The 27,979-nt window shown below is 29.0% G+C and overlaps 2 protein-coding genes across 2 annotated transcripts; both read left to right on the forward strand.

Annotated features, from left to right (window-relative positions):
* The first annotated feature begins 12,156 nt into the window (after nucleotides 1-12,156).
* Nucleotides 12,157-22,029, forward strand: LOC114189486 (serine/threonine-protein kinase STY13-like). The gene is made up of 7 exons (XM_028078060.1): nucleotides 12,157-12,500; nucleotides 12,595-12,716; nucleotides 12,822-13,021; nucleotides 13,103-13,277; nucleotides 13,355-13,486; nucleotides 13,811-13,959; nucleotides 22,005-22,029. The coding sequence occupies exons 1-7, from the start codon at nucleotides 12,194-12,196 to the stop codon at nucleotides 22,027-22,029; spliced, it is 1,110 nt and encodes a 369-aa protein (XP_027933861.1). The 5' UTR covers nucleotides 12,157-12,193.
* Nucleotides 22,030-22,817: 788 nt separating this feature from the next.
* Nucleotides 22,818-26,793, forward strand: LOC114192805 (homocysteine S-methyltransferase 3-like). The gene is made up of 7 exons (XM_028082625.1): nucleotides 22,818-23,095; nucleotides 24,999-25,055; nucleotides 25,147-25,373; nucleotides 25,521-25,650; nucleotides 25,867-26,070; nucleotides 26,202-26,273; nucleotides 26,441-26,793. The coding sequence occupies exons 1-7, from the start codon at nucleotides 22,916-22,918 to the stop codon at nucleotides 26,591-26,593; spliced, it is 1,023 nt and encodes a 340-aa protein (XP_027938426.1). The 5' UTR covers nucleotides 22,818-22,915; the 3' UTR covers nucleotides 26,594-26,793.
* The last annotated feature ends 1,186 nt before the right edge of the window (nucleotides 26,794-27,979 follow it).

Here is a 27,979-nt window from a genome sequence, read left to right on the forward strand (position 1 = left end):
TATTAATAATAAAATATTTTTGTGAGGCATTTTTTATCTTAAACATAATTTATAATTAGTTTAATAAAGATATATTAATTAGTAATAAAAAATATTGAGGCTTTTTTTTCTTAAACATAATCTTATAATTAATTGAATGGAAAAATATTAATAGTAAATTTTTGTTTGAAGCATTCTTATCTTTGAGCAACAAAGGATGTAAGTGAGGACACCCTTATAGTGAATAGCAATGAGACTGTTGTTTAGAGTGTGAGAGTTGAGGCTGTATATGTTTTATTTAATATATCTTTTTTAACTCTTAGACTCCCATTATGATTTTGTATATTACTATAGTTATAGTTTTGGATAACTAGATTAATATTCTACATATGCCTTCAATTATATGTTTTGTTTCATCAATATTTAATGTTTTATTTAGTAATTTTACACTATTCAATGAGATTTACAAATTATAATAATTACATTAAAAAACACTTTCAAACCTTAATTAACAAAATATAAAGATGCAACGGAGTAAAAATATGTACAACAAAAAAAGATAACGAAATTCAATTCACATTATTCATTATTATAAATATAATCATACAATAAAAACAAGACTTTCAAATTTTTATTAACAATGAGTGACTTTTTACATCATAAAAGAAAAAAAATCGGCTAACCACAAGAATATGTAAATAAATGGAGTATAAAAAATGGAGAAAAAAGAAACAGTTACATGAATTTTCCTTTTTTTCCTATATAAGAGTTTTATAAGTGGTTGGCGATTTTGTTTTGCCTTTTAAATGGTATAATTATTTTTTCCCGTCAGACAAGTTACCTAAAAATAAGAAAACTTGACTACTTACATTAATGAAATTTGTCGTGTTTGATGAATTCAAAATATGTTAAATATTATAGAGTTTAATTAGTATGTTTAAGAATTTGAAAAGTTAAAAGTTGTTGGTGATGTGATTCATAAAAATTATTGATGAGAAATTAAGAATTATGATCATTCTGATATTCGGTTTAAAAAAAAGAATTAATGAGAAAATGAATTATAAGTTATAAAAATATGATCGTCACGGTTTATTCTGATAAGATTAAAATTGAGATTTGTATAACTTATAATTTCACAAAATTCTTCTAAAGATAAAACTCAATTTTTTATTTATCAAAATGTATTCTTTAATAGAACAAATTAGATAAAATCTTATGGATTTCACGATCATTCTCGATAACTATTACTTTTTTAGTGTGACAATATTTTTATCTTATCAAGTAGCCATTAATAATGGATTTGACCTCCACTAATTTAAAAGATAAAGTTTTTATCCTAATCATCGCGATCACAATCATAATAAGATAAAGATTATGGTTTTCTTAACATTTTTAACTATAATTACTATTTTTTAAGCTTAGGGCTAGAAGTACAGAATTAGTAAACAACTATGACAGCTGGTAAACAATATTGGAGATCCATACATCCCCTGTTTTTCTGAGAGCACTTAAAGAACAAATAATTGATATATATTACATATTAATGTATCATCACGAAAATTATTTACTCACAAATTTAGTTGTCAAAGACTATAAAGTATGAATCACATTACTATTCAGCAAAATGTTCACTGCTTCAGTCACTACTAAATTATAGTGTAAATAAAGAATAGACAATAAAAATATCAATAATATTACATATTCTTATAAAATGTCTATCCGTCAATTGCTTTATTAAACATTTTATTAGTTAATATTATCCAACATAAATTATACGCTTTGTCATATTTTTCATGAAACTAGTTGTTAATTTTTCCAACATTTTATTCTCAATATAAATTATGTTTATATTACTTTCTCATGGAAATATCAACATTCAAATATTAATAATTTATCTCCTATAGTTTTCTTAATTATGATAATGGATTGTGATTGTTTCACTGTTTCTAAAGTAAAATTTATATTCATTTATCTTTACTATTATTAAACATGAAATTTGTATTTTATCATCATTTGGTATATATATATATATATATATATATATATATATATATATATATATATATATATATATATATATTGTACTCACACGTTTGTATTCACACTATTTCAAATATTAATTAAACAATTTTTTATTTATAAAAAGATATTATTAATAATGTCATTATAAGAACACGTGCCCTTTTTTTCAGTGTCAAATCTTAATAGAGAAATTTATAAATACACAACCATAAATAAAATATCAAATAATAATTATATAAATATCAAATAATTATAAAAAATTGAACAATTACATATAATTAAAATTCAATATTTATTGTTTTTTCAAATGTTATACAAAAAGTAATTTGCGAATTTAAGTGAACTTGAAATATAATTATTGAGGGAGAAAATAATAATAGTGTGATAAAAAAAATTAATTTCGGTAATTTATTTAATAAACATAGAGTTTAGTTTATTCAACATTCGAAATTGATAATAAAACACTTTTGCATGACAAAAACAAATAATAAATAACATCATTAAACATAAATGATTAAATATATTTAAACATTATATAAGTAAATAATATTGAAATTTATGTTTTGTATAATCTCTCTCTATCTATCTATCTATCTATCTATCTATCTATCTATCTATCTATCTATCTATATATCTATATATATATATATATATATATATATATATATATATATTAAAAAGTAATGATTATTCTAATTAATATAAATTCAACTACAACAATTCTCGAATCATATCTTGATGATGATCACCATAAAAGAAATGTTGAAATAAGATGTTCCTTATTATGTGTGTATAATGCCACTTCTCTAGTCCACTATCACGTTCCTTCCCTTCAATAGGGTTAGTGAACCTTAAGCCTGTTTTAAAGTCATTAAAAGTACGTGTTAAGTCACGTGACTTAGTTTAATAGAAGGAAGAAAAAAGAAATGAAAGAATGATGAAAACATAAAGGGTGAAGCATGGTGTGGGGTGTCTTTTAACATGGTTTATTTTCCAAGCTCCTATGAGAGGTAAATTTCGTGCAATGATGGTGTTTTCTACTCGAGTAACATGGGTACTTTCAATGCCACGTGCTATATGGTTGTCACTTTTTCTTGGTCTTTTTATACTGGTTTCACCATTTTTGGTCTTTTTCTATACAAACCAACTGACAAATATTCAACATCCAACCTAACCTCCTAGGTTATACCTGCACGTATAAATACAAGTGTGCGTATAAAACTTGTTCTTGGGTGTATAAAGAATATTGCAATATGATCCCTGATGTTAGAGAGGTTTATGGACATCGAGGATTAACAAAATACAATTAATAAAGTTGACTGAATATTATAATGGAGATTATATGGCTCACCATTTCTTAATTTGTGGATGTTGTTTCTTACTTGGATATGATTAGAAGAAAGATCCAAACCCTCATAAATTATATTGAAAATTTTCGAACATCGAGAAGGGTTCAGAGATTCTTATATTAAAATTAAAAACGAAATATAACAATTACACGCGTTTACGAATTAAATTTAAATATTTAAATATTTTATAACAAGAGTTGAGTGGAACACATTCGAAGTACTTGGGAATTTTTCTTATCTTGCGTGGACAAAGACAAGTTGTTAAGAAGGTTTTCATTTTGATATTCTACTTTGGTTCTTCTTTTGTCTTGTTTAATGTACGTTTCTCAGAGAAGTTTCGCGTATGTACATTTCCAAAGAGGATAGATGCGTAAAATATTTTTCAATAGTTTTTTTGGTTGCATATGTGATAGTAATGTAAGTATCGAAAAATATATTTTTATATTCAAAAACAAAAATAGTAAACATAAATTATCATGTTATATTTAAAACCATAAATACCAAAATGTAAATAAAAAATAGGCTTAAATATCTTTTTGTTCTCATTTTCGTAGTGTTTGTTGTGGATGGTCCTCCTTTTGACATAATGTTTATAACGGTCCTCATTTTTACCAAATGTTTAAAATGGTCCTTATTTTCGCAATTCATGTTTTATTTGGTCCTTTACTGTAATGCCGTTTAAATCATTAACGGAACATTGGACATGTGACACAGTTTGTATTAGGGTGTGTTACGTGTGCACGATACATATGGCTAATTAACGTTAATTTTTTAATTTAGGGGAAATTTTACAATTAGGGAAATTTCTTCATCTTCGTCTTTCTTAAGCTCGGATTTGTAGAGAAAGCAGCTAATACATGTCATTTCATCATTGGATTGCAGTTGCAACTAATATTTTGCATGAGACATTTGTATGCAAATTTTAGAAAAAGATTCTCTGACAAAAAATTAAAAATACTCATGTGAAAGGCTGCTAGGAGCACACACCCAACAGTTTGGGAAATAGTGATGTTAACAATTAAAGAGTTAAATATCCATGCTTACAGATACCTTATTATTATACCTCCGCAATCCAATGATGAAATGACAAATATTAGCTGGTTTCCCAACAAATCCGACCTCAAGAAAGATGAAGATGAAAAAATTTCCCTAATTGCAAAATTTCTCCTAAATTGAAAAATTAAGGTTAATGAGCCATATGTATAGTACATGTAACACACCCTAATACAAACCGTGTCACCTGTACAATGCTCCGTTAATGATTTAAACGACGTTACAGAAAATGACCAAATAAAACATGAATTGCGAAAATGAGGACCATCTTAAATATTCACTACAAATGAAGACCATTTTAAACATTTTGTCAAAATAAAGACCATCCGCAACAAACATTATGAAAATGAGGACAAAAAAGTATTTAAGCCTAAACAATACTAGATGAGGTACTTTTATTCTATATAATGTTATTGCCAAAGAGGATAATAAAAAACAGTAATGATTTTTGTAAAAAGAGAATACTATGACATTTTAATAATTAAATGTTTAAGTTATATAAAGATTTATAATAGCTGATTTTTTTTATATTAAATAATTATTTTTTTATAAATTATTTTTTAGAGTTCTACGTCTTCTTTTTATTTATTTTTTTATATTCTCACTCATCTGTTTCACAATTAGAGATGACTTTTCTGATCACAACATCGAGTTTTACAAGGATAGTCGATTAGAATTTTCAATATAATAAGTTGATTTTCTGTTATTTTTTGGTCCAATTTGCATTTCTCTTTGTATGTAACCTTTACTTATTTACATGTAACCTTATAAATATCAATATGAATTTTTGTTGATCAATGATTATAATAGTACGCTCTGATTATGTTTGTGATATTTTTATGTGTAGATAAAATATTTGTGAGTTTGGAGGCGTTGAACTGTCTCAAAACTGTTTGAGCCATTTTGTCATATAAGAAAAACTAATTAATTATTGTAATTATGATTCTATGTTGAAATTTATATTGCATGATTGATGGTGTGACAAATTTAATGTTATAGCATGATGTTATAGGATTTCGTTAGTCTAATAGTTGAGATGTATGAATATTATATTATTATAATTTTATTTGTTGAATAACTATATTAATATACTTTATATCATGAATCTTCTATTTTTTAAAATCTAATTATGAAATATTTTATTTTAAAAGTTTTTTATATCATGAATCTTCTATTTTTTTAAATCTAATTATGAAATATTTTATTTTAACAGTTTTTCACTAAACTGTTAATTAATTTGATTAGAATTTTTTTTAAGTTTTAAAAACTTGAATTATCTTATTCTAATAACAAATGCATTATTTTGATTGGACACAACGCAAGGATAGATATACTAAACATGTCACAACAAGGTGTTAATTTTTTATTAAAATGGTTTCAAATGGTTATAATTTTTATTGTGTCTTATAATTATTAAAATTAATGTAGAGAAATTGCTTCGTATTTATCTTTCTAGTATCTATTTATCTTAACAAAACATTTTCAATTTTTTTTCTTACCTTATTTTTTATCTACTTCACTTCTAAGCGGAATAAAGTATTAAATTACAATTTGGAATTTAAAATTTCTACGAACAGTATTTAAGAGGGGGAATTGAGAACGTACAGTCAAAATATATGTGACTTTAACGTTATTTCTTATCGTGATCGTGCATATTAAAATTATGTAAACATTAATACAAGGGTTAAAGGGTTTGAATAAAGTTGTTAAATATTTACTTTTGAATTTTTGTATTTCTTAACTCACAAGACAAACGTAGCTCACACTTTTAGGTGTACTGGTAGATGCGTATTGGTAGCTGATAAGGAGTTATGAATCTTAAAAGATTTATGCTGGCAAAGGAATACACACTGAAGCTTTTTTAATCTTTACATTGTTTATACAAACATTGTCGTATTCCGAAGACTTCTTTTTCTAAGAAACGTAGTAAAACGATGTCAATGTTTTTTTATTATTGACTTTTTAAGTGTTTTAGCTTATTAAATACTATTGTGTTCTATTGTGACTTCTAGCACTGTTTCTCTTTGATGTTGTTTTTCCCTATTCAAACTTCGGGATGTCTTTGTCGCTGGTAAATCAACAACCACATTTATTTCTCTCGGTTTGTATTTGTCAATGTTGACCCAACAATACCTTTATCTAGAATTAAGATCTTAATATGGTATATGTAATAATATAGATCTAATTAAATAAATTTTAATAATTTAATTTAAATATTTATTGCACAACTCTTCTGTGATTGAGGTTAAATAGGTCAAGTTGTAATTTAAGAATGAAATTTTTAGTATTGAGAGAGATTGTTGAAAGTGAGTCGTTTTCAGAATCGAATCGTGATATTTAGATGATTACACTCTTAAATCAAAAGATTATAATTTTTGACTTGATGGTAAATATTCGATTCTTATATATATATATATATATATATATATATATATATATATATATATATATATATATATATATCATCGCTTGTGATCCTACCTTTTCCATTATGTCTATTGAAATATAGAGCTGATTTAGAATTACTTGTTGTAACAGGTGAACTGCTACTACTCTCATGTCAAATCACTCTTTATTGATGATAGTACAGTAAACATATGCAAACAATCCTCCACCGTATCACATGCATCATGCATGGAAAATTGTATTTGTATTACACAACACAATGCTCATAGCTACAAATACAAACTGTCTTAAATGTTGGCCTTTTATGGCTAAATTTTATGTGGGGTGCTTTCCTTTTACTGAAGAAATGAATTTTGTAGGTAGGTACGATAATGACAAAAGAGAAATGATCAAGTTTCGAGGTTAGCAATGCATGTATGCTTTTGTTTATTGATTATTCTAATCTTCAATCAGAACCCTTACAAACCATTCTTTTTCTCAAGGATGTCTGTTTTTAAATGTGAAATATGAGTTGACCATTCACTAAGGATATTGAACTGTATGCATCTGTAACTTTTTTCTTTGGAAACCAAAGTCTTCCTTTTAATCTATCAGTATTTTTCTTGAAAACTTGGAAGGGGCCAAAAGGAAATGTCAATATTTCTGGTGAAAATGTCAGAAGTAAAGAAAATAATGGTGCATGGTGGTAACATAACAGTTTCCTATGGACTATGATATGTGTGAACCTATATACATATATTTTTTTCAGTCCTTTCCTTTCTTGGTGTCACGTTACTAACGAACTTTCCAAGATAGAGTTTGTCTCCTTTTGTATTCATTTTTCTGATTTGTTTAGGTTCCAATGGATTTAGAGAATAACTTTTACGACGCTTGTACTTTAATTTGCTTTGCTTTGCTTGTACTTGATCCACAAAAACTTTTCTTTTAGCTAATATTATTTTTAGGTTTAGGTAAAGAATTCAACCCATGGTTCACCTAAATCATATATTTATTAAGAATTCAAATGTGTGAGTTAAGTTCCATATTAAGTATAAATAAAAAAATGGAACAACATATAAAAATAAAAACTTATTGAAAAATTGTCTTAAGGTAAGATTGATTCTATTGGATTATCGATGAGAAAATTTCAACCGTATTAAAATCTGAGTTCAAATACCAAAAAAATTTACATCACTTTCAACTCAAAAAAAAAAAAAAACAAAGTAAACTAAAAACCAAGGGTGCAAAAAAAAAACAAAGTAAACTAAAAACCAAGGGTGCTGGATTATCGTGAAATCAGAGAGAAGGAGTGGAACTAAAATGGATGAGTGAGGAGGGGATGTTTAAGAAAAAGGAAAAAATAAATTTATTTAAGTAATTTTATACAAAAAAAAATTATAGAGAACTGTATTTAGAATATGAGAAGGTGTAAATAGCAGAAGCAGTTAGATAGATTATAGGCTTAACTATTAAACTTGTAGTCCAGTCAAAGTGTTTGCAATATAATGGTCCGGTCCAGTTTTTCTTACTAATTGGCATCAGTGGATTAAATATTAAATATAGTAACAATTTATATATATATATATATATATATATATATATATATATATATATATATATATATATATAATTTTGGCTACTGAACTCAGGTAAAAAAACTTAGAAGACGACCCTTTTAATATATCCAAAATTTAATTATCATTCAATTATTTGTTGTCTTTTTTAATATTTTTTTTATGGTTAAGATTATTTTTTAAACTGATAATGCCAAAAGCAGTTTAAAATTAAAGATAAGTTTTTTAAAATAACATGATAAAAAAATATTTTTTTGAAGTGAGAAAAGATTTAAGATATATTATGTACGATAAAATGTATCTTTATACTATTTATTAATTATATATATATATATATATATATATATATATATATATATATATATATACACTTCAATTTGAATTTATTATTAAACTTTGAATTTTGACACTAGAATTTCTCTTAATTTTAAAAGGATGAATTGATGATAGTGTTTTATGAGTGAGTTTACTATAAAATATGTAATGAGATTTGCTTAATTATATATTACGAGTTTCTTATTAGTAAAAACATTTTCTTATGTGATCCACCGACTTTTTATATTTAAAATTATAAATACTTCATATAAACAATTATTTGGAGTTATTAATGAAAAAACTATTTATATTGTTCAAATAAAAATTATATTCATGTCTTTTTATAATTTTTATCGAGAACACAGGTCATTTTTGTTATAATAAAATAATATAATTTTAAAATATATAATTTTATAAGAATATTATTAAAAAATTAAAATAATTGAATTTTAAAATATAATATTAAAATAATACGTACAAATACGATGATACAATTCTTCTTTGAATTAATTGTGTAGAGTAAGATTCCAACAAACTTAGTGGAAAAAAAAAATCTAAATAATTAGGAATCAGGGTTCCAACAAAATAATTAAAAGAGAATCTTGGTAGAGAAAAAAATGCAATTAAAGATGAACATGCATGTTCAGTTGAGATTAATATAATTTTTAATGTAATTTATTTATTTGGATTGATAATAGTTTACAATTTTTATTTATTTTTTATTTATTAGTTGTTCAACATGGATTGAGTTGAGTAATTGGATAGATTAATTAAACCTATCTTTATTTGTTAACTCACAGAAGAATTTTAAAAAAACAATATTTTCCAATATTCTTTTCAACGTATAACTCTGTACTAGTTATATCTTTGCTTTAAAATTTAGTCAACAAGGTATAAAAAAGAAAGTAAAACATAAACATTGATATTACTTGCATAATAGGTGTGGTATAAAATATTTGTTCACCGTATTATAAAATATTATTTTGTATAATAAAACATATTTTTCTTCTGCAAATTGATTAGTACTTTTATTATATATTTATAACTTAAATATGTTGTTCTTCGTAATAAATAACTGAATTTTGTTCGTGTTTCTTAATAAACAAATAACTTCCCCTTGATTAATCTTTTATTTTTGTTTATAGTCTCAAAAACACTAATTAAATTATTTTATTTTATCATCTAAATCACCTTGAATACTACGAACAAGATGATATTATGATATTTTTTTTTACCAAACACTATATAAATAAAATCATATGATCTATCATAGATAAAAAATATCTAAGTTTATATCGATTGCATAATTGAATTAAGCAAGATTTTCAGGTTTAAATCTCATGATCATTTACTCAAACTCAATCTAATTTTATTTGGATAAGCAAAAGATACCAAATTTAATCTGACCCGATCTAATCTAAAAATAAAACATTACCAAAACCACTTACATTGAGTAACGGTATGAAAACCAAAAATAAATCACGCATCACATTTACTTAAATAAAATATCAAGCTACGTTTTTTGGTGTATTCTTTTATTTTATTTTAAAGATATGATTCTTTAAAACCATACATAGAAAGAGAATATTTGAGTATTTTTTTAATAGATATATTGTGGTATTTTTTTTTCTTGTAGAAATATTGCATTATCCTTTAAAGCAATATTATGAAACTGAATGATAAAGTTGTGATCTCCGCCTCATTTATTTAAATTTAAAGGGATATATACATTCTTCTTTCTCTCTATTAATTTCAGATTTGCAAGCATCACTCTTTCCTTCTCTCAGTTTGTTTTCATCAATCTCTCTGCATTCTCGCATTCACTGTTTCAACCTTTGACTCTTAAGCCACGCTAGTGTTCCAAAGGTACGTTTCCACCTTCATGCACTGTGTTTTCTACGTTACAAATGTGATTTTATTGATTTTATTTCTGATACTTCGAATACTATTATCTCTGTTCGGCATCAATCCATTTTTATAGTGTGCATATGTTTTAGGTTTTTTTTTTCGTCATTTAGTAAATGCCATACAGATTCAGTACATATAATGAAATGTTAATACTTTGATGTTTACTTCTGAGGTATAATTGAAATTGAGGTGAATGTTTTGAGAGAAATTCCATGGTGTTTTCGGAAACCTAAGAATTTAGGTTCTTCTATGTCCTTTTCCTCTTTCTTCTTTAGTGTTGATCCGAAATCTATAATTATAACAAAATATTAGGATTGAGTACAATGGGAACTTTTATGTTTTAAATCCCAGTGTTACATCGTTGAGTTTAGGTTTCTTATGTTTCGTTCACTTAAGACGTGTGAATCGGGTTTTCTGATTTTCCGATTGGTGGCTTTGGCCTTTTCTTCAATCTAAGGTTTCTTCTTTTGATAATTTTAATGTTGAAAGTGAACAGAATTGGTTGTTGTTGAGGAAAGGAAATTCTTGATTTGAATCATGCAGGATAGATCGTTGAGTTTAGGTTTCTTATCGATTTGATTTGTGAGTAATTGAATAAAATATTTGCACAAGTTTTTACTGTCTTGAACTAGCCATATTTTCATTTTCTATTTTAACAAAAATTATAATTTTTTGGTCTTTACAATTTGGATTTCCATTAGTTCAATCCAAAAAATTAGGTCATCAACCTCATTTATATACACTATTTTAATTATATGATTTCTGTTATCCTCTAAATATTTAAATTCATCTTGAAAGGCTAATTAATTAACTCTCTCTCTATATATATATATATTTATTGTTAACAGGATCTCCAATAAAAATTTCTCATAGATGATATTTGTTTTAGCTTGATGGACCAATTATGTTTGCGGCGCCCCCCTCTCCTTTTGACCAAATCAAATGAGATCGATGATGTTTTTTTTTTTAATCTTATTAGGTTTGTAGGATTTTCTTTATTGTAATTTGAAACATTCTTTTAATTCTCAGCAAATAACTTTACCCAATATATTTTACTGAAAATTTATTCTGTTTTTTCACTAATAAAACAAAATAACTCTAACTTTCCGTACGTTTCGCTTTTGTATATGTTAACTTTTCTATGTTATTTTACTCTTATAATCTTATTTGATTTAATACATTACTATTTATAAATAAAAAATCAATATTTTAGTTTTTATGATAACAAATCATTAAAGTCATTTAAGTATTTAGCTGTATAATTTTATAAAAATGAATGTCGATGGCCTTTTATATTATTTTATATTTACCGTTTATTTCAACTGTTGATTTGGCTCAGTTATAATTATAAGTTTATTTGTTATCTCATTCATTATTTTTGAACTATAATAACCTGCATGTTAGTGTATGATGTTTGTGCTCCATCTGTTTTTCGTCAAACAGAGTAACAAGAACGATGAGAAGGGTATGATATTTAGAGGTGCTCGAATTTGAAGAACTGTAACTACATGACTGTATGATTTTTTTTTTTTCTAATTAATTTAATCATTGCCTCAGTTGTGCAGATTTTTTTTGGAATCAGAGATTGTGAAATTTGGGGTGTTGGAGATGGATTCAGAAAGTGGGGTTTCACCTAAGATGCAATTGGAATCTGGAGTTTTGAGTTCAAAGATGAGTAGTGAAAATGTTAGCAGCAACAAAAATATGATATTTAGAGCAGATAAAATTGATTTGAAGAGGTTGGATGCCATGCTAGAAAAACACTTGAGCAAGCTTTTTTCCAAAAGCGTTGCAGCAGAAAGGCCTAAAGAAGCATGGGAGATTGATACGGCCAAATTGGATATACATTATTCTGTAGCTAATGGGAGCTATGGTACTGTCTACAGAGGCACTTATGATGGTCAAGATGTTGCAGGTATTGTATTCATATAAGCTTTTGTTGCTGTAAAAAACAGAACAGCTTTAATAAATTTTTCATGACTTAACTAGTTCCATTTTCCATTTTGCAGTGAAAGTTCTGGACTGGGGTGAAGATGGTATTACCCCTGCTACTAAAATTGCTTCATTAAGGACATCATTTTGGCAGGAGGTTAGCGTATGGCAAAAGCTTGATCATCCAAATGTTACAAAAGTACAAATTTTTACTCTTCTCATCTCATGTTTATTTTCATGACTTTACAAATTTTGCATGTAGTTTTTTTTTTAAGTTAATGTGTTAGTATTTTCTTTGTATTAGTTTCTTGGAGCTTCACTGGCTATTCCAAATCTCATGATTCCCTCATCAACCATTTGTCCAAATTCTGTTCCTTCCAAGACGGGTTGTGTAATTGCCGAGTTTCTTACTGGCGGAACATTGAAACAATACTTGTTCAGAAATAGGCTCAACAAACTTCCATACCAGATTGTGATTAAGCTGGCTTTGGACCTCGCTAGAGGGTGACTCACGTATAGCATTGATTTATCATGTTAGTATCAGTATTCTTCTACTGATTTTTTTTTTTCTTTTTTTCATTGCAGTCTTTCTTATCTACATTCAAAGAAAATTGTTCACCGAGACATAAAACCTGATAACATGTTGTTAGATGCTAATAGAAATTTGAAAATAGCTGATTTTGGAGTGGCTCGTATTGAAGCTAACAACCAAAGTGAGATGACAAGTGAAACTGGAACCTATGGATATATGGCCCCAGAGGTATATTGTTGTTCTTGGTATTGTTGTGAAGTTGGCAAAAAATCTAAAATAATTTTCTTTAATATATGGTTTTGTAGGTTTTAAATGGCAAGCCTTACAACAGAAAATGTGATGTCTACAGTTTTGGTATTTGCTTGTCTGAAATTTATAGTTGTACTACGTTTTCCAATCTAACCCTTACCACGGTGTCATGTTCCCTTATTAATAAGGTTAGTTTTAGTTTTAGTCATTTCATCTATTTCTTTTTGGCTAAGACATGAAATTTATCACCTTTGTTGTGTCCTAACATACTTGTTCAACTATCACTGAATTATGTGCAATGATCATGTCTAGATGACTAAAGGGTTATATATATAGGCAGGGATATGCAATTTTTTTTTCCTAGTAGACTTTTATTGGTTTTATGGTTAAGATGATATGTTGAAGAATATTAGCACAGTGAGAATCATCATATTTCTTTCTGAAAATAGTTTGCTTTATTTTCACAGAATATTCTCCTAATATAATGCTCATGATCATATTTTCTTGCACAGCGTTTACGACCTAAAATTCCAAAAAATTGTCCAAGCGACTTTGCAAACATCATACGAAAATGCTGGAATGCAAACCCAGAGAGACGACCAGAAATGCATGAGGTGGTGACAATGTTGGAAGCAATCGACACAAGAAAAGGAGGTACAATTATACGAAAAGAAAAAAATCCACTTTCTTTGTGTTTTTTTCCTTCTGGTCGTTCCTAGAATTCACATCCAGATCCTTGATGACGAGTACATCGAGGAACTACGCCAATCTTATAGAGATACGTTTGTAGTTTGCAATTTTTCATTTTCAATATTTAGCTGCAGCAGGGCACTCCTTGTTTCTAATATATTTTATATTAATAAAAAAGGTATATTATGAATTGTACAAACATTCTGTAGTGCATAATTCCCCATTACCAACTATCTATAATCAAACAATCCAAAATTTTATAAAAATAAAATACATATAATTGTATAACAATAAATGAAGATATATTTGATTAATTTTCTTTTAAAAAAAATTATATTCTAGACTTATTAAATTAGATTATTCGTCTAATATAATAAGTGTAACGAACCAATTTAATAGAATAATTTTAATAAATATAACGTCGCATGTTTATAATTTAAAAATAAAACATCGATAGGAAGTATGTCGAAATTAACAATTACAATTATCTATAATATACAGAAAGAAATATCCAAGGCACAACATAATGACTTTTTACCTAGACTACATGAAACACTTGACAAAAGTTAACAGGTTGCTCACAGATGAAATGAAAATAACAGGACATGTGAAGGTAAACAATGCAAGACCCTCAAACAAATTATCTGGATAAATATAAAAAGATGAGATTTACTGGATACTTGCACTCGTGGTAGCCTCTGCAGCTCTGCAGAGCCATTGTCAATGGGTTTCACCCTACCACACAAAGGTTAGTCCATGATCATCTAGGGTCATTATTCTTCCAAAGACTAGGACCTCTTGCTACTCTCACCACTTGAACCGGTCTACTCTATGTGAGTTTGATAGATTCTTTAAAGTTTCAGATGCAACCTTGCTTGAATCCTTATTTGATTATATACACTACAACACCACCATGAAATCTCGCCAAGAGTCTCATGGAATTACATCTAGCTCATATCATGTTTCTTACACCAAATCCACATGTTATCTCAAAACATCAAAATCTCATGCCAATGCACCACCAACCAACCAATTCATGACTTATTTCATACCAAGCACAATAAAAATCTCAGTCCCATTATACCACATAAAACATACACGACGACATCGTACTTTATGCTTTAAAAAGGGTATACCAATTAATCATGAAAGCAAACAAGCATTCAAACAATTTTGCTGTCAATCTGGCTCAAGCTAAAGAGCTCTCGCTCAAGCGATAGGAGTCTCGCTCAAGCTAAAAGTCATTGCCTATGCGAGATTGCAAACAGGGAGCATTATGAGGTTCTGCGAGTTCTCGGTTAAGTAAGACCTTCTCGCCTAAGCGAGATTACTCTCGCTCAAAACTAGAGCTCGTCGTTTGAGCGACGACTCGAGCAGAAACTTGGGTGAGTTTCCTGCTATTCTCGCTTAGGCGAGTGGCAAAAGTTATTCGCTTGGGCGAAAACAACAAGTTCCTCCCCTGCTTACGCATGTAACATCAAACATTCAAAATCAAATAACATTTCAATATTTCCAAGCAACCACAACATCAAGCAAGCATTATAAGCATGAAACAGAACTAAAAACAGGTAGATAGTTGAAAAGAAACGTGAAAAACCCTAACTTCCCTTACCTTGATTGAAAGCTAAGAGAGAATAAAACCCTTAGTGAACAAGCACACCTAAACTAAGAGCAGTTTAAGAAGCTGAAAATAGAACATATGAGAACGAAGGTGAGACCATGACTGGGACCGACGTGAAATCAGAGCTTAGGAACAGAAAAGAAACATAAATAAACTTGAGTTTCGAGTCCACTTACGTGGAAAGGGAGCGTTCACTAAGCTTGGAGGAAGAAGAAGCTTAGTCCTCATAGAGTTCATGGTTTAGAAGAGGAAAAAGGTAAAAAGATGAACTATTTCTGAGAAAAAAGACAAAATGAAATTAGTGAATGACTAGAAGAAGTCTCAGGTAGATAACTAGAAGTCTTAGGTAGACAACTAGACCGGTCTTGAACCCTCTATCATTAAACCAGACCCAAGATGTTTTAAGAAAAATGTGAGCTTTACAATAATACATTAAAGTGTAAATTATTTTTCTATTTAATATACATTTATATTGTAAAACCTTTAAATATGAAAGGAGGCTTGTTCTTTGTCGTTTGTGAATGAGAGAGAGCATTATTCTATTTAATGTCGTATAAATAGATGATATTAATTAAATTGATAAAAGAATAATATATATATATATATATTTATATATATATATATATATATATAAGTTTTTTAGATGTGATTGTGTAAGGAATAATTAGGCTTGAATATATAAAAGGAAATTGTAATCACCTTTATGCTAAGCTTTACCCAATATTCATGTAAATTTTACCGAACAAAAATATTTTCATTAATAAAAATGATGGAGATATCAACAGCTTAAAATAAAATTTATCCAAGATACACTCTTCTACTGTAAGGCCCCATTTTTTTTATGCCTTAAAGATTAGTGGGCTGCCCTTGTAAGTGGGCCTAAGGCCAGCCCAATGCATAAAGTCCTTAGGTCTGCCCTAATTCCACACTCACTCTCACACTTGCAGAAATCAGCAGCCGTCGCCCTTCCGCACTAGAGCTCTGCTAGGGTTTGTTCTTGTCTTGAACCAGTTCGTCCCAACTAACGATTTCTACTCCACGTAAGTAACTCTAACCCTATTGTACTTACCTCCTAAAGCTTTACATTCGTTTTCCACCGATTAAAGCCCGAAAATAATCGTGTCCTTCGCTGTTCCGTCAGTTCCTAGGTCCATCACTCGAGCTGCTGTGCTCCAAGGTCCCGCGTCGAAGTTCTGTTAGCCACTTTCCAGGTACGGGAAGTTAGGGTTTCAGTCTTTTAGGCGTTGTCTTGGCTGTCCTTGAGTGAGTTACTGATTGCATGGATAAATCCTTCGTTTTGGTGTGAATAAATGCTTTGTATGCTTGGTTGGTTCGATATACATGGCTGTTACAGTGAAGAACAATGGCGAGACCTGTAAATCTCGCCCAAGCGAGTCAATCTCGCCTAGGCGAGATGAAACAGGGAGCTCGCCCAGGTCTATTGCATGAAAGGTCGCCCAGGCGACCTGCTTGAACTTTTGAGCGAGCAGGCAACTCGCCCAGGCGAGAGGGATCTCGCTTAAGCGAGATCCCGCGTTGCTCATACTCCTGCCTTTGTGCTCTCGCCTAGGCGAGGGGGAGGCTCGCCTGAGCGAGCACGTCTCGCCTGAGCGAGACCCCTCAGCCTGAGCGAGATGCTGGGCGAGACAGTGCTGTGATTTGGATGTTTGATGCTTCCCGAGTGATCTATTTTGGTTGAGTATGATTGTGTGATGAAGGACATGTATATAATAGAATATTTTGCATGTTTGGCATGAGTTATGAACGACGTATGACGGGTTGGGTATTATATTGACATATGAAATGAATGAATGGGTTGGAATTAAAGAGATACTTGATTAATATGAGATGAGACCCTAGATTCATGGGGTGGTGATGATCAGAGGTATGGATTCGAAATCTGACGCGTATGAGGAATTAATCTCAGGGGTTGGTATGGAAATGTAAATATGATTTTAATATTCTCTTATTGCTGAATTATGAATGTTGGTCCGTGTTAGCGTATAAATTCCTTGGGGTCTCTAGGTGAGACCTCCGGGGTTGCGCTTTAGTGGTCGGGACGTAATCCCATGGCCCCTGTTAGTAGGTGTCCATGGTGGTGCCCCATCTGTATAACTAAGTAAGGATTCAAGGTAAGGACTGTATCCTGACACTCTAAGGGGCCAGTTAGTCTCACCTAGAGCGGACTGACTCCTGTGGTGAGAGTAGCAGGAGGCCTGAAATTCATTAAGGGCTAACCTTGTGGTGAGGGAGAATTGTTTCATCGTGACATTTGTAACACATAGCTCGGGGGTGAGCAGCTCAGGTTCGAGCAGGGGTATCCACCACAAGTGCAAGCATCCGCTGAATCCGACTAAGTTATACATATCCGGATGAGTCGAGTCGAGTCGTAGTGTATTGAATGAAGAGTCATAACATGTTTGGTTGCTATGTGAATATGAGATGACGAAAATATATTAGATTGTGTGATGAATATGTTGTTGGCTCTGGCTTACCCGTTTCGTTACATGGTTGTGTTGTATGTGGCTGTTTTTCCTTGCGATGATCATCAACGTGGTTGATGGGAGCAGATGCGCGAGGTTCTCTTGGTCAACAAGCGAATGGAGATTCCGCTGCTTAGCCATCTGGGCTGGAGTTTTCCTTGTGTTTTATTTAGGGTTATGGCCCATGTATCTCTTTCTGTATTTCTACGCTACACTCTATGTTGTATTCGTATTCAGCTTTCCTTTGGCATCGTGGTGTGCCTGAGTTTTGTCGGGGTTGTGTTAAAGACCCCAGGACTACGCTACTGTACTTGTATTGTGTGACGTTTTCCTTTAATTTCGCTTAATAATTAAATGGGACGTTACATCTACCAATAACAACTTAATATAACTAGTTAAATACTAAAAATAGTATCCCAACTCAATACAATCAATTAAAGAATAGAAATATCCCAACTCAATACAACGGGTTAAAAACTAACAGTTAAAATGCCAAAATAAATCAAATCGGGCAAGGAAATCACAAATATACACTTAAAATTGCGTAAAATTATCATTTATAGAAGTAATTTTAAAAATAACAAAATTTAAATATAGTTAAAGTATATTTAGTTTATTTTCACAATCTTAGAAATATTTATATAATTTTTTCAAAATAAACTCCTAAATGTTTTTTCATAAAAATATCTAATTATTTAAAGTGCATATACTTATTTATTATAAAATTTTCTGAACTTTCAACTTGCGTCCCAAATATATACATCATATTTTGTACAGGACATAATGAATTTATACAATAATTTTTATATCATAAATAGATTTTAAACCTAATTCAATATGAAAGAATCGATTTATAAGTTAAGATTTGATTTATTTCTAATAAATATATGTACTTTTAACGTGTTATATCCATTTTTTATAAGAGTCTTTTTGTAAAAGGCATAATAAATAAAATCTCATGAAAACATTTTTTCTAAAGAAAAAATATATTGTATGAAAAGGGACCACAGTTTTATTTTTATTTTATCTTACCTTTTTTATGACATGGTGGTGGCAGCACTAGGCAAGTAAAAACCTGGTGTGGTGGTTTGATTTGTCTTCCACAAAGACCATTGTTTTGCTTTGGCATATTGGAGAGTAACAGACCTGGACTGTTTCAGTGGAGAGGTTCATTTCAATCACTTCATTACAAAGTAATTACTTTTCAAACCCAATCCTAAACCTTTGTCTTTATCTCCTACTCTCCAGATAGACGTAAGTCCGACCACATACATCGCACTGCAAATTTCTACTTTTCTTTTTCTTACATATAAAAGCTATAAAGAGTACAAACCAGTGTCGATTATTTAATTTTATATTCTTCTTTTTATTTTATTTCTTCTGTAAACATTCTTCAATCTCATCTTTGGACGTTCCTGTTCGCACAGATTAAGAAAATGACATATTTAATGATAAGGATAAACTATAATATTTTATACTTTATGGTACATGTCAACTATTAATTATTTAAGATGTTACAAAAATTCTACACCCGTAAAAGCCACTAATCACACCTCACACCTTATTTCGTGTAAGCTATCACTTTCGTCTTAGCTTGTCGACAGTAGCTCGTATTTCTGTTTTAAAGGAAAAATTATTGAAAAGACATTATATCATATACTGCTATACTTTCTTTTAAAATATTATTTTATGAGTTTTTCAAAAGAAAAATTTATTGAAGTGACATAGTACAAATGAAATATGACTGTCTAAGAAATTCACATGACTTTTAATATAAAATAATATAATGAATTTATAAATATTGTTTAATGCACAAATTTTTTATTTATATTGAAAGTGAAACTTATACTCGTATTTAAATTTTTAATATTTATATACAATAAATTTCAATAAAATTTTAGAAAAATGTTTATGAACACTTTGACTTTTTCTATAATTGTATATTTATGCTTTCTTTCTTACTTTTAGGTTATCCTGTTACATGATTTATAATTTTTTTCTTCTCTCTAGGTGTGTACTATAAATATTGATGCACTTTTAAATCATTAAAAGAGGAATAATAAATTAATGATGATTTAATTTTTTCTGTACATCTCTTCATTTTAGAGAGTGTTAAATTTTACAATCTACTTACAAATTTACACTCACAAATTAGCACAAATAAGTAGATCCAAACACGTTTTCAAGTCACTTTCCATCCGCATGAATAATATTTGTATGGATCTAAACACAACATTAGTGTTCATTGATCATTTATCAACAACTAAATCAAACTTTACATATTTTATATTTTTTATATGCACTAAAAGAACAACGAGGTTTTCCTAATCCTTTAAGTTAATTAAATTATTATAAATTACCTTATTTTTCTTTGTCTTAGAACTTGCTTTGCTTAATGTTTATACTAATATTTTTGTGATAACATGATTTTAGTATATTGTTATTATAATGTGTATATAGGAAAAAAGTTTAAGACATAAATAATACTATATAGAGTGGAATAATATATTCTCAATTTAATGTTTAAATGTTATTGCTCGTTCTTACTAAAATAATATATAAATTGTGTTTATATTCATATTTCATGATATTCAATTTGTGAATAGTTTCGATTCTAATAAATTTAGGTTAGATTTAATTAATTTGATTTTTATATTTAGACATTTGATTTATTTTGATTTATATATATTTTTGACTTAATTGAGTTTAGTTTTTGTTAATTAGTATTTTCTTCCTTATATTTTTCGTTTATGAACTTTTTTACTTTTTACATTGAAACGTTGTGCTTCATTTTTCATCAGTTTTTTTCTCTATGAATTTGAAAACGAATTCAAAAGTTACAAATGGATTCATGTATCTATTTTCAACAATGCAATAAACAAAAATAGAGATTTTGCATATGTGATGTTGGATTTGAAAAAGTTGATCTTAAATTTGAAGGAAATAATCTCGATTAAACTGTATCACTGAAAAGAAAAAGAGATTAAAAAAAAAGAGTTTTAAGTTAAGCACAACCATTTCCTAATGATATTAATGTTGCTTTCATGAAATACACCACATTATTTCTATTTAAACAATACGAGAACTTAATTGAATTAAACAAATATAAAAATAAAATTAATAATTAAAAATTTTATTGGACTGACACATAATATTTTTTAACGGCATTAACATTAAAGGATCATATTGATTCTAATTAGCAAATTTTAATATTTTTCAGAATTGTAATGCATAATTTTTAATTCGAATAAAACATAAATGGACATTCTATTAAAATCGAAACATGTACTCGGTCGAGTATTTAATCATTTGATAACTTCACTTTCTGATTTGCTAGCTTTTTGTTGCACATCCACTCTTTTTTCACTTTCATAATTATAATCTTTTTACAATAATTGAAATTAGTAAAAAAGTATGTTCTCAATGTAACATATTTTTCTAAAAATTATAATAATTTACTAAATATTAGAATAAACAGAGACTATTCACAGCACGTAAGTTATTAGTAATACTTGTATGAGTTTATCATAACCAAATTATTAAACCAGTGTACTTAAAACATATAATAGATGTTCTATCCCAGGTTAAGAAAAAAAAAGAAGAAAAATACACGTGAAGAAGAAAATAAGAAAAAAGAGAGAGAGAATGTGTATAGAATGTTCATAAATCATAAGTTAAATTCTAATAATTTATAGTACATGTTAAAATCTCTCATCTCAATTAATATTTTAAAATTGTAATTTATTTTTCGCAATTTTTCTCAGTTTCACTAACATGTGAAATTTTTTTTTCTGTTAAATTCTTCTAAAATTGATTATAACCATAAATAAAAATTATTGAAATTGTCACAATCAGGAGAGAGAATCTCTTCTTTAGAATATACAACTAGTTTCCACTGTATAAATGATTCAAGCTTCGTCCTGACCGAAAACAATGAATTTGTTTTTGTTTTCACGCCCACAATGGGAACCTGCAACATAATAAATATAATTTTTGAAGCAAAATACTGACAAGATAAATCAGGATCAGATGCGTTTAATTGATAAACAAATGCTCTTTAAACAAAAGAACACCGAAAATATTAATTGTTAAAACGTTTTTATTAAAAATACAAATAACGGATGCAAGAATATCATTCTTCTTTTTCATTAATCAAATTAATAATTAAACGTTAAAGTCTGTTGCGGACCTTCTTTGGACGGAGGGGATTTTAGTCTCTAATTCTTTTTATGTATAAATTAACATATGAATTAAAATATTATTTTTAATTATAATATATTTGATTCCTTGAATTTATATATATTTATAAATAAAACTTTTACAGTCAAAATATTTTTGAAGATCGTGGTTAAAGTGTTGACTGTGAGCTCTTAATTAATAAAGCCAAAGTTTGTGTGTGGTTACTCTGGTTTTTTAGTTGAATTTTCGTGTATTATCCTATATTAAACATTAAAAATATATTATTTTATTATTTTAAAAGTAATTTTAATATATTTAAAATTTTAAAATTAATAATCTATTTTAAAAACACAATAAAATAATAAAAAAAAACCAATAAAGAATTCAACTCTATTTAATATAGAAATACGAAACTTAATTACTCTGACATCATGCGGTTCCTAGGAATGGCGAAAAATGAGAATCAATACCCTGTTGGGGTTATAATTGTAATTTCCCTAAATCCTTCTCGTGGAAGCAGAATCGGCGTTAGATATAAGTTGGCACCTGACAACTTCTTTATCATCCAAGAGACAAGTGAGACCTCAAAACTCTCTTTTGTTGTTCATCTTCCAGATTAAACATATTCACGCCACGTGAGTGTGATGGGGTTCAAAGGGAAGAAAGCTTCGTCGTTTTTTAGGGATTTTCTTGACGAGTGTGGCGGCTCCGCCGTCATTGACGGTGGCTTTGCCACTGAACTAGAACGTCACGGTGCAGACCTCAATGACCAACTTTGGAGTGCCAAATGCCTTGTTAACTCATCATCACATCTTGTCCGAAGGGTACTTCTTCTTTTTCTCTCTTCTCTCTTCTTTTTCGTCTTTAATTACTCATTTAATTTTTCTATTTCTTCCGCTCTTAGTTCTAAAAATTGTATTGGTAGCTATGATCTCATCTCAGCAACCTTTTTCTCTCAATGCATGTTTGTTCATAGGTTACCACAGCCACTGGATTTATTTTGTAATCTTGAATCTTGATTCTTAGATGTTTCTGCGTGCATAAAGATGATCATTTCTGGTTTTTCCTAGGGGAGAGCAAAGTTGTGTTTTGAAAATACACGATAAGAAAATCATTATTAGGTATGGAAGCTAAGATAATTTATATTAGTATTTTATATTAAAATATGAAGATATCATTTCCCTTCCTGAGACCTACTTCAAAATGAAAGAGCAAAGAAAATTACGTAAGAGAAAAGACCAGTAACGAATTTTCTATGCACACGTGGCAAACTATAGTGTCAACGTGTTATGGTCTTATGGGTTCTGGCATTAAGTGTAAACATTTCAAAGACAATAATTCTACCTACTTTTTATTTTTATTTTTAAATTTAAACAAACTGATTTTATATAAAAAATGTTAGAATTTTGTTTCAAGAAACCTTTTTATTTTATTTGTTTTTATTCAAGATTTTAAATATATGTGCTTATGCAAAAGAATCAAGTTTTTTTTTTTCGACAAAATATTATCTCTTACACCTTTTTCAATTTCCACTTGGAGCAGTATTTTTTATTTTCTTTTGTAAAAGGTGATGCTTATTTATGTTCAAAACAATATTGTGTGCCAATGGCTAATGAAAGTAAATGCTAACTAATGGCTAAGAAACTGTCTAAGCTTTATTTAAAAGAGATGCTTTTTAAGAATTTATAATAGGAAAACTTTTATTTACTGTGTTCCAGTATGATTTTCAATATTTATTTACTTTATGGTATTATGATTATATATTTCACACTAGCTAGTTCTCGTGTTTTTAGAATATAAAGATTTTTTTTTAAGAGACTTAAATGGTTAATTATACTAAAAAATGTTAAATTCTAATTATCTGAAAGGTTAGTTTTATCTAACCAGAAAAGTATTGGATGATGATGCAGTAAATTAATGATAAAAAAGCCTACACAAAAGTTGTGAACAGAAATGACTCTATGAAAGGAAAATGAAACTAAGAAAGCAAAAGAAACCTGTCTATTGTAGAATGTTGACAATTTTATTTGGTTTGATCTAGATAAGATACACCAGACTTTCATAAAAGATAATCATTACTTTAATAGGAATAAAAGATAATCATTACTTTAATAAGAAGAACCTATCTCATGGATGAGACTGACATGGTTGCCTACATGGGATTTCATTACAAAACATTACACGCATAGTACACTGTTTACAACTACTATTTATAATATTTATTAACTATTTATATTCTATTAATGGATTAATAATTAATGTTATATTTCTCTTTAATAGTATATTTTTATTTAATAAAATTTAAATTATTACCATACTATAACTGTGCAGGAATAATAAGACACATTAATAAATAAAGAATTTCATTCTTTAGTTTTATCTTTTTCCCTATTTTCAGAAAATTTTTAGAAAAGGAAATAAGGTATTGGCATGAACACCCTCATGATAATTCTAACTTTTTGAAAGATAACTGTCTCGATTTTATATAAAAGAATATATAACATATTCATTTCTATAAAGTTTTGGCAAAAAAATTTCTCGCTTATCTCTATCTATCTTTGTAGCAGATAACTGAGTTCAGAAAAAAATTTATTATAATTTGATATCAATATAAAATATTATACTGTAGTACAAATGGGGGGAAAATATAATAGAACCGTTATTTCTGTTTGTATATTAATAAATGCTCTTCAATTCAATAAATTCAATTTACCTACCATGTGACAGGTCCACCTAGATTACCTCGAAGCAGGAGCAAACATAATATTAACAGCATCTTATCAGGTAATTATCATCTCAAGCTTTTTTTCATCCCTACAATAATATTAATGCAATATAACTTTAATTTTGGTTCGTTTCCGGGGTTGGGGTGCAGGCCACTATTCAAGGTTTTGAGGCTAAAGGGTTCTCTAGAGAAGAAAGTGTAACTATGCTCAGAAGAAGTGTAGAGATTGCACTTGAGGCTCGAGAAATTTATCATGATAGGTGTACCAAAGATTCTTCTGACTTTATGAGAAATGAAAGATATAGGAAACGTCCCATTTTAGTTGCTGCTTCTGTGGGAAGCTATGGAGCGTATTTGGCAGATGGCTCTGAATATGTGTGAGTGTCAAAATAGTCACCAAAGTTCGACCTTTTTTTTTTACTTTCAATTGATATTCATGGTTTTGTTATAGGAAAAATGCTTTACCATAAGTTTTAACAACTACTGAATACGTGTTTATACTGATTTTCTGTCTCTCTTCACAGTGGAGACTATGGTGTTGCTGTTACTGTTCAGACACTGAAAGATTTTCACAGGGAAAGAGTAAAGATTCTTGTTGATGCTGGAGCTGACTTAATAGCCTTTGAAACAATTCCAAATAAGCTGGAGGCACAGGTATTTTATTAAATCCCTGGTGGTGTAGTAACAATCAAGCAAAGTCACCTGTTTCGTTACTTTATTTTTATATCATGCAATGGAGTGTGCAAAATGCTGTGTGAGTTATCATTTACTAATATCATAGAAAATTGTAGACTACCATTGCAATTTTGTCTTAGTTTCACCTTGATTTTCAGCAATGCCATTGTTTTTTGTTTACAATTTGATATATAGGCTTATGCTGAACTTCTCGACGAAGAAGGCATAGAAACTCCTGCGTGGTTTTCTTTTAGTTGCAAGGATGAAAGCAATGTGGTTAGTGGTGATTCCATCTTTGAATGTGCTTCAATAGCTGATTCATGCAGACAAGTTGTTGCAGTTGGTGTTAACTGTACTGCTCCTAGATTTATTCATGGATTGATTTCATCTATTAAGAAGGTGCAACTTTTGTATAAACACTCTGCACTACGCTATCAAAATGTGCTAATTTGCTATATTATCGTGAATAACTTTTGCATTATTTCCAGTAACAGCTCACTAATATTTCTTTGTAACACTCCATTTTAAAGGCAACAAGTAGACCAGTACTTGTATATCCCAACAGCGGAGAGACTTACATTTCTGAGAGCAACCAATGGGTGGTGAGTTGCTACTTCTCTCTTTGCAGTTACTGAAAGCAAATTAACACACATTCTGCAAACATTTGACACTTTAGTGGTTTAGACAGAGCTCATTTTTGTCGAACACCACAATGTGATATTTAGTTTATTATTATCACCAGATTGATAATCTGAAATTTATCTTGTAGAAATCAAGTGAGTTAGGAGAGGATGATTTTGTATCCTACATAGGCAAGTGGCGTGATGCCGGAGCTTCTCTTTTTGGTGGGTGCTGCAGGACTACTCCCAACACTATCAGAGGCATAGCTGAGGCAATATATGGGAAAGTTCAAGACAAATGAATGTAACTGTTGAAGTATCTTTTTATCTGTAATGAAAAAAAACTATAATAATCCAAACGATATGTCTAACTTTTTGCCTTAAGCTTCCATTTTCTTACTTGGCATGCACAAGTGATCTTTAATCTCTGACTAGTGACTGATTTAAAAGGGAACAATCAGAAGTTGTAATGAGTGGAGTTGTTTATGTGTTCCTTTTGAAATTCCTATTGTCAATAACAAAACCTTCTAAGGATGTGATACAGAAACATGAAAAAAAAAACAAAAAAAACAACAACACCTTACACTTCTTTTGTTTTTTCTTGTTATGTCATTATGTAGCGTGTTGCTGTGCCAAACTGAAAAAACAGCTGATAGCACCCGAAGAAACGTGGCACTCCCTTGCCTATTTTTAGTTTTGCAATAAATAACGTAGTTTCAAAAAACAATGGATGTTTTGTATTACGCCCTTCGACAGGATTTATGGGGTAGATTTGACATAAAATAAATCATGAATCAAATGCATATAATGAATGGAATTAGGTTAGAATTTCAGTTTGGTTTGAACCTATGTCATTACGTGCTTTTCTTCCTGCACCTACTTTTTACTTCATGCACTCCACAGCGTTAATGAAATTCCAGTTATACCCTCTTCTTCCACTGTAAATAGCAGCTGCACCTCCAACCACATCGCATCTCCAACAGTGACACACCTACAGCAGTTGTGCATCTCCAGCAGCTACAGCGGCACACAGTGAAATATTTATTGGATCCGGAAATATTTTCTGAAATATCAATTTCAAAATGTAGTTTTTATACTTTTTGGATTGAATGTTTTGCAAAACATATTTCGAAAATCTTTCCAAAACATCCCATCCGAAAAATATTTTTAAAAAAAAAACAGGAAGTACATGAGTTTGTAAGATTTTATGAGGGTGCAAGAAGAAAAAAATGAAGGTGCAGGTAGAAAAGCCATGTGATTACACCTAAATACTCAGCCTGTTAAAAAATGCCGGCCCAACATTACCTTATTTCCTTCCTAAGATGTTCTGTAATTTTAAGATATTTTAAATTTTATCTGATTTTGGCAAATAATTACAAATTATTTATCATTTTTATTTTATTTAAAAAATTTATTCTCAATATTTTATTACATAAATATTTTAAAATACTGAAATAAAATAAAGTAATTATTTATAAAAGAAAAAAATGTTTATAATTTAAGTATTTTTCCTCGAATTCAGTTCTGGTCCATTCACTTTTAATGAGTTAATCTTTCAACTTTTAAAAGTATTTAAAACTTGTTTATATTTATATTTAAATTTAATATTTCTTGATATAACATAGCTAAAAAATACGCTAGACTCTTATTTTTAAAAATGTAAAGACTAATTCATTTAAAAGTGTAGG

The sequence above is a fragment of the Vigna unguiculata genome, chromosome 7 (genome assembly GCF_004118075.2).
Source record: "Vigna unguiculata cultivar IT97K-499-35 chromosome 7, ASM411807v1, whole genome shotgun sequence".
Taxonomy (NCBI): Eukaryota; Viridiplantae; Streptophyta; class Magnoliopsida; order Fabales; family Fabaceae; genus Vigna; species Vigna unguiculata.

Bases quoted from the DNA above. Each gene is read 5' to 3' on its own strand.
- LOC114189486 (XM_028078060.1), top strand. From the start codon at position 12,194: ATGGATTCAGAAAGTGGGGTTTCACCTAAGATGCAATTGGAATCTGGA. The intron at 12,501-12,594 runs GTATTGTATTCA...TCCATTTTGCAG, and splicing joins TGATGGTCAAGATGTTGCAG to TGAAAGTTCTGGACTGGGGT. The intron at 13,487-13,810 runs GTTAGTTTTAGT...TTTCTTGCACAG, and splicing joins CATGTTCCCTTATTAATAAG to CGTTTACGACCTAAAATTCC.
- LOC114192805 (XM_028082625.1), top strand. From the start codon at position 22,916: ATGGGGTTCAAAGGGAAGAAAGCTTCGTCGTTTTTTAGGGATTTTCTT. The intron at 25,056-25,146 runs GTAATTATCATC...GTTGGGGTGCAG, and splicing joins TATTAACAGCATCTTATCAG to GCCACTATTCAAGGTTTTGA. The intron at 26,071-26,201 runs GTGCAACTTTTG...TCCATTTTAAAG, and splicing joins TGATTTCATCTATTAAGAAG to GCAACAAGTAGACCAGTACT.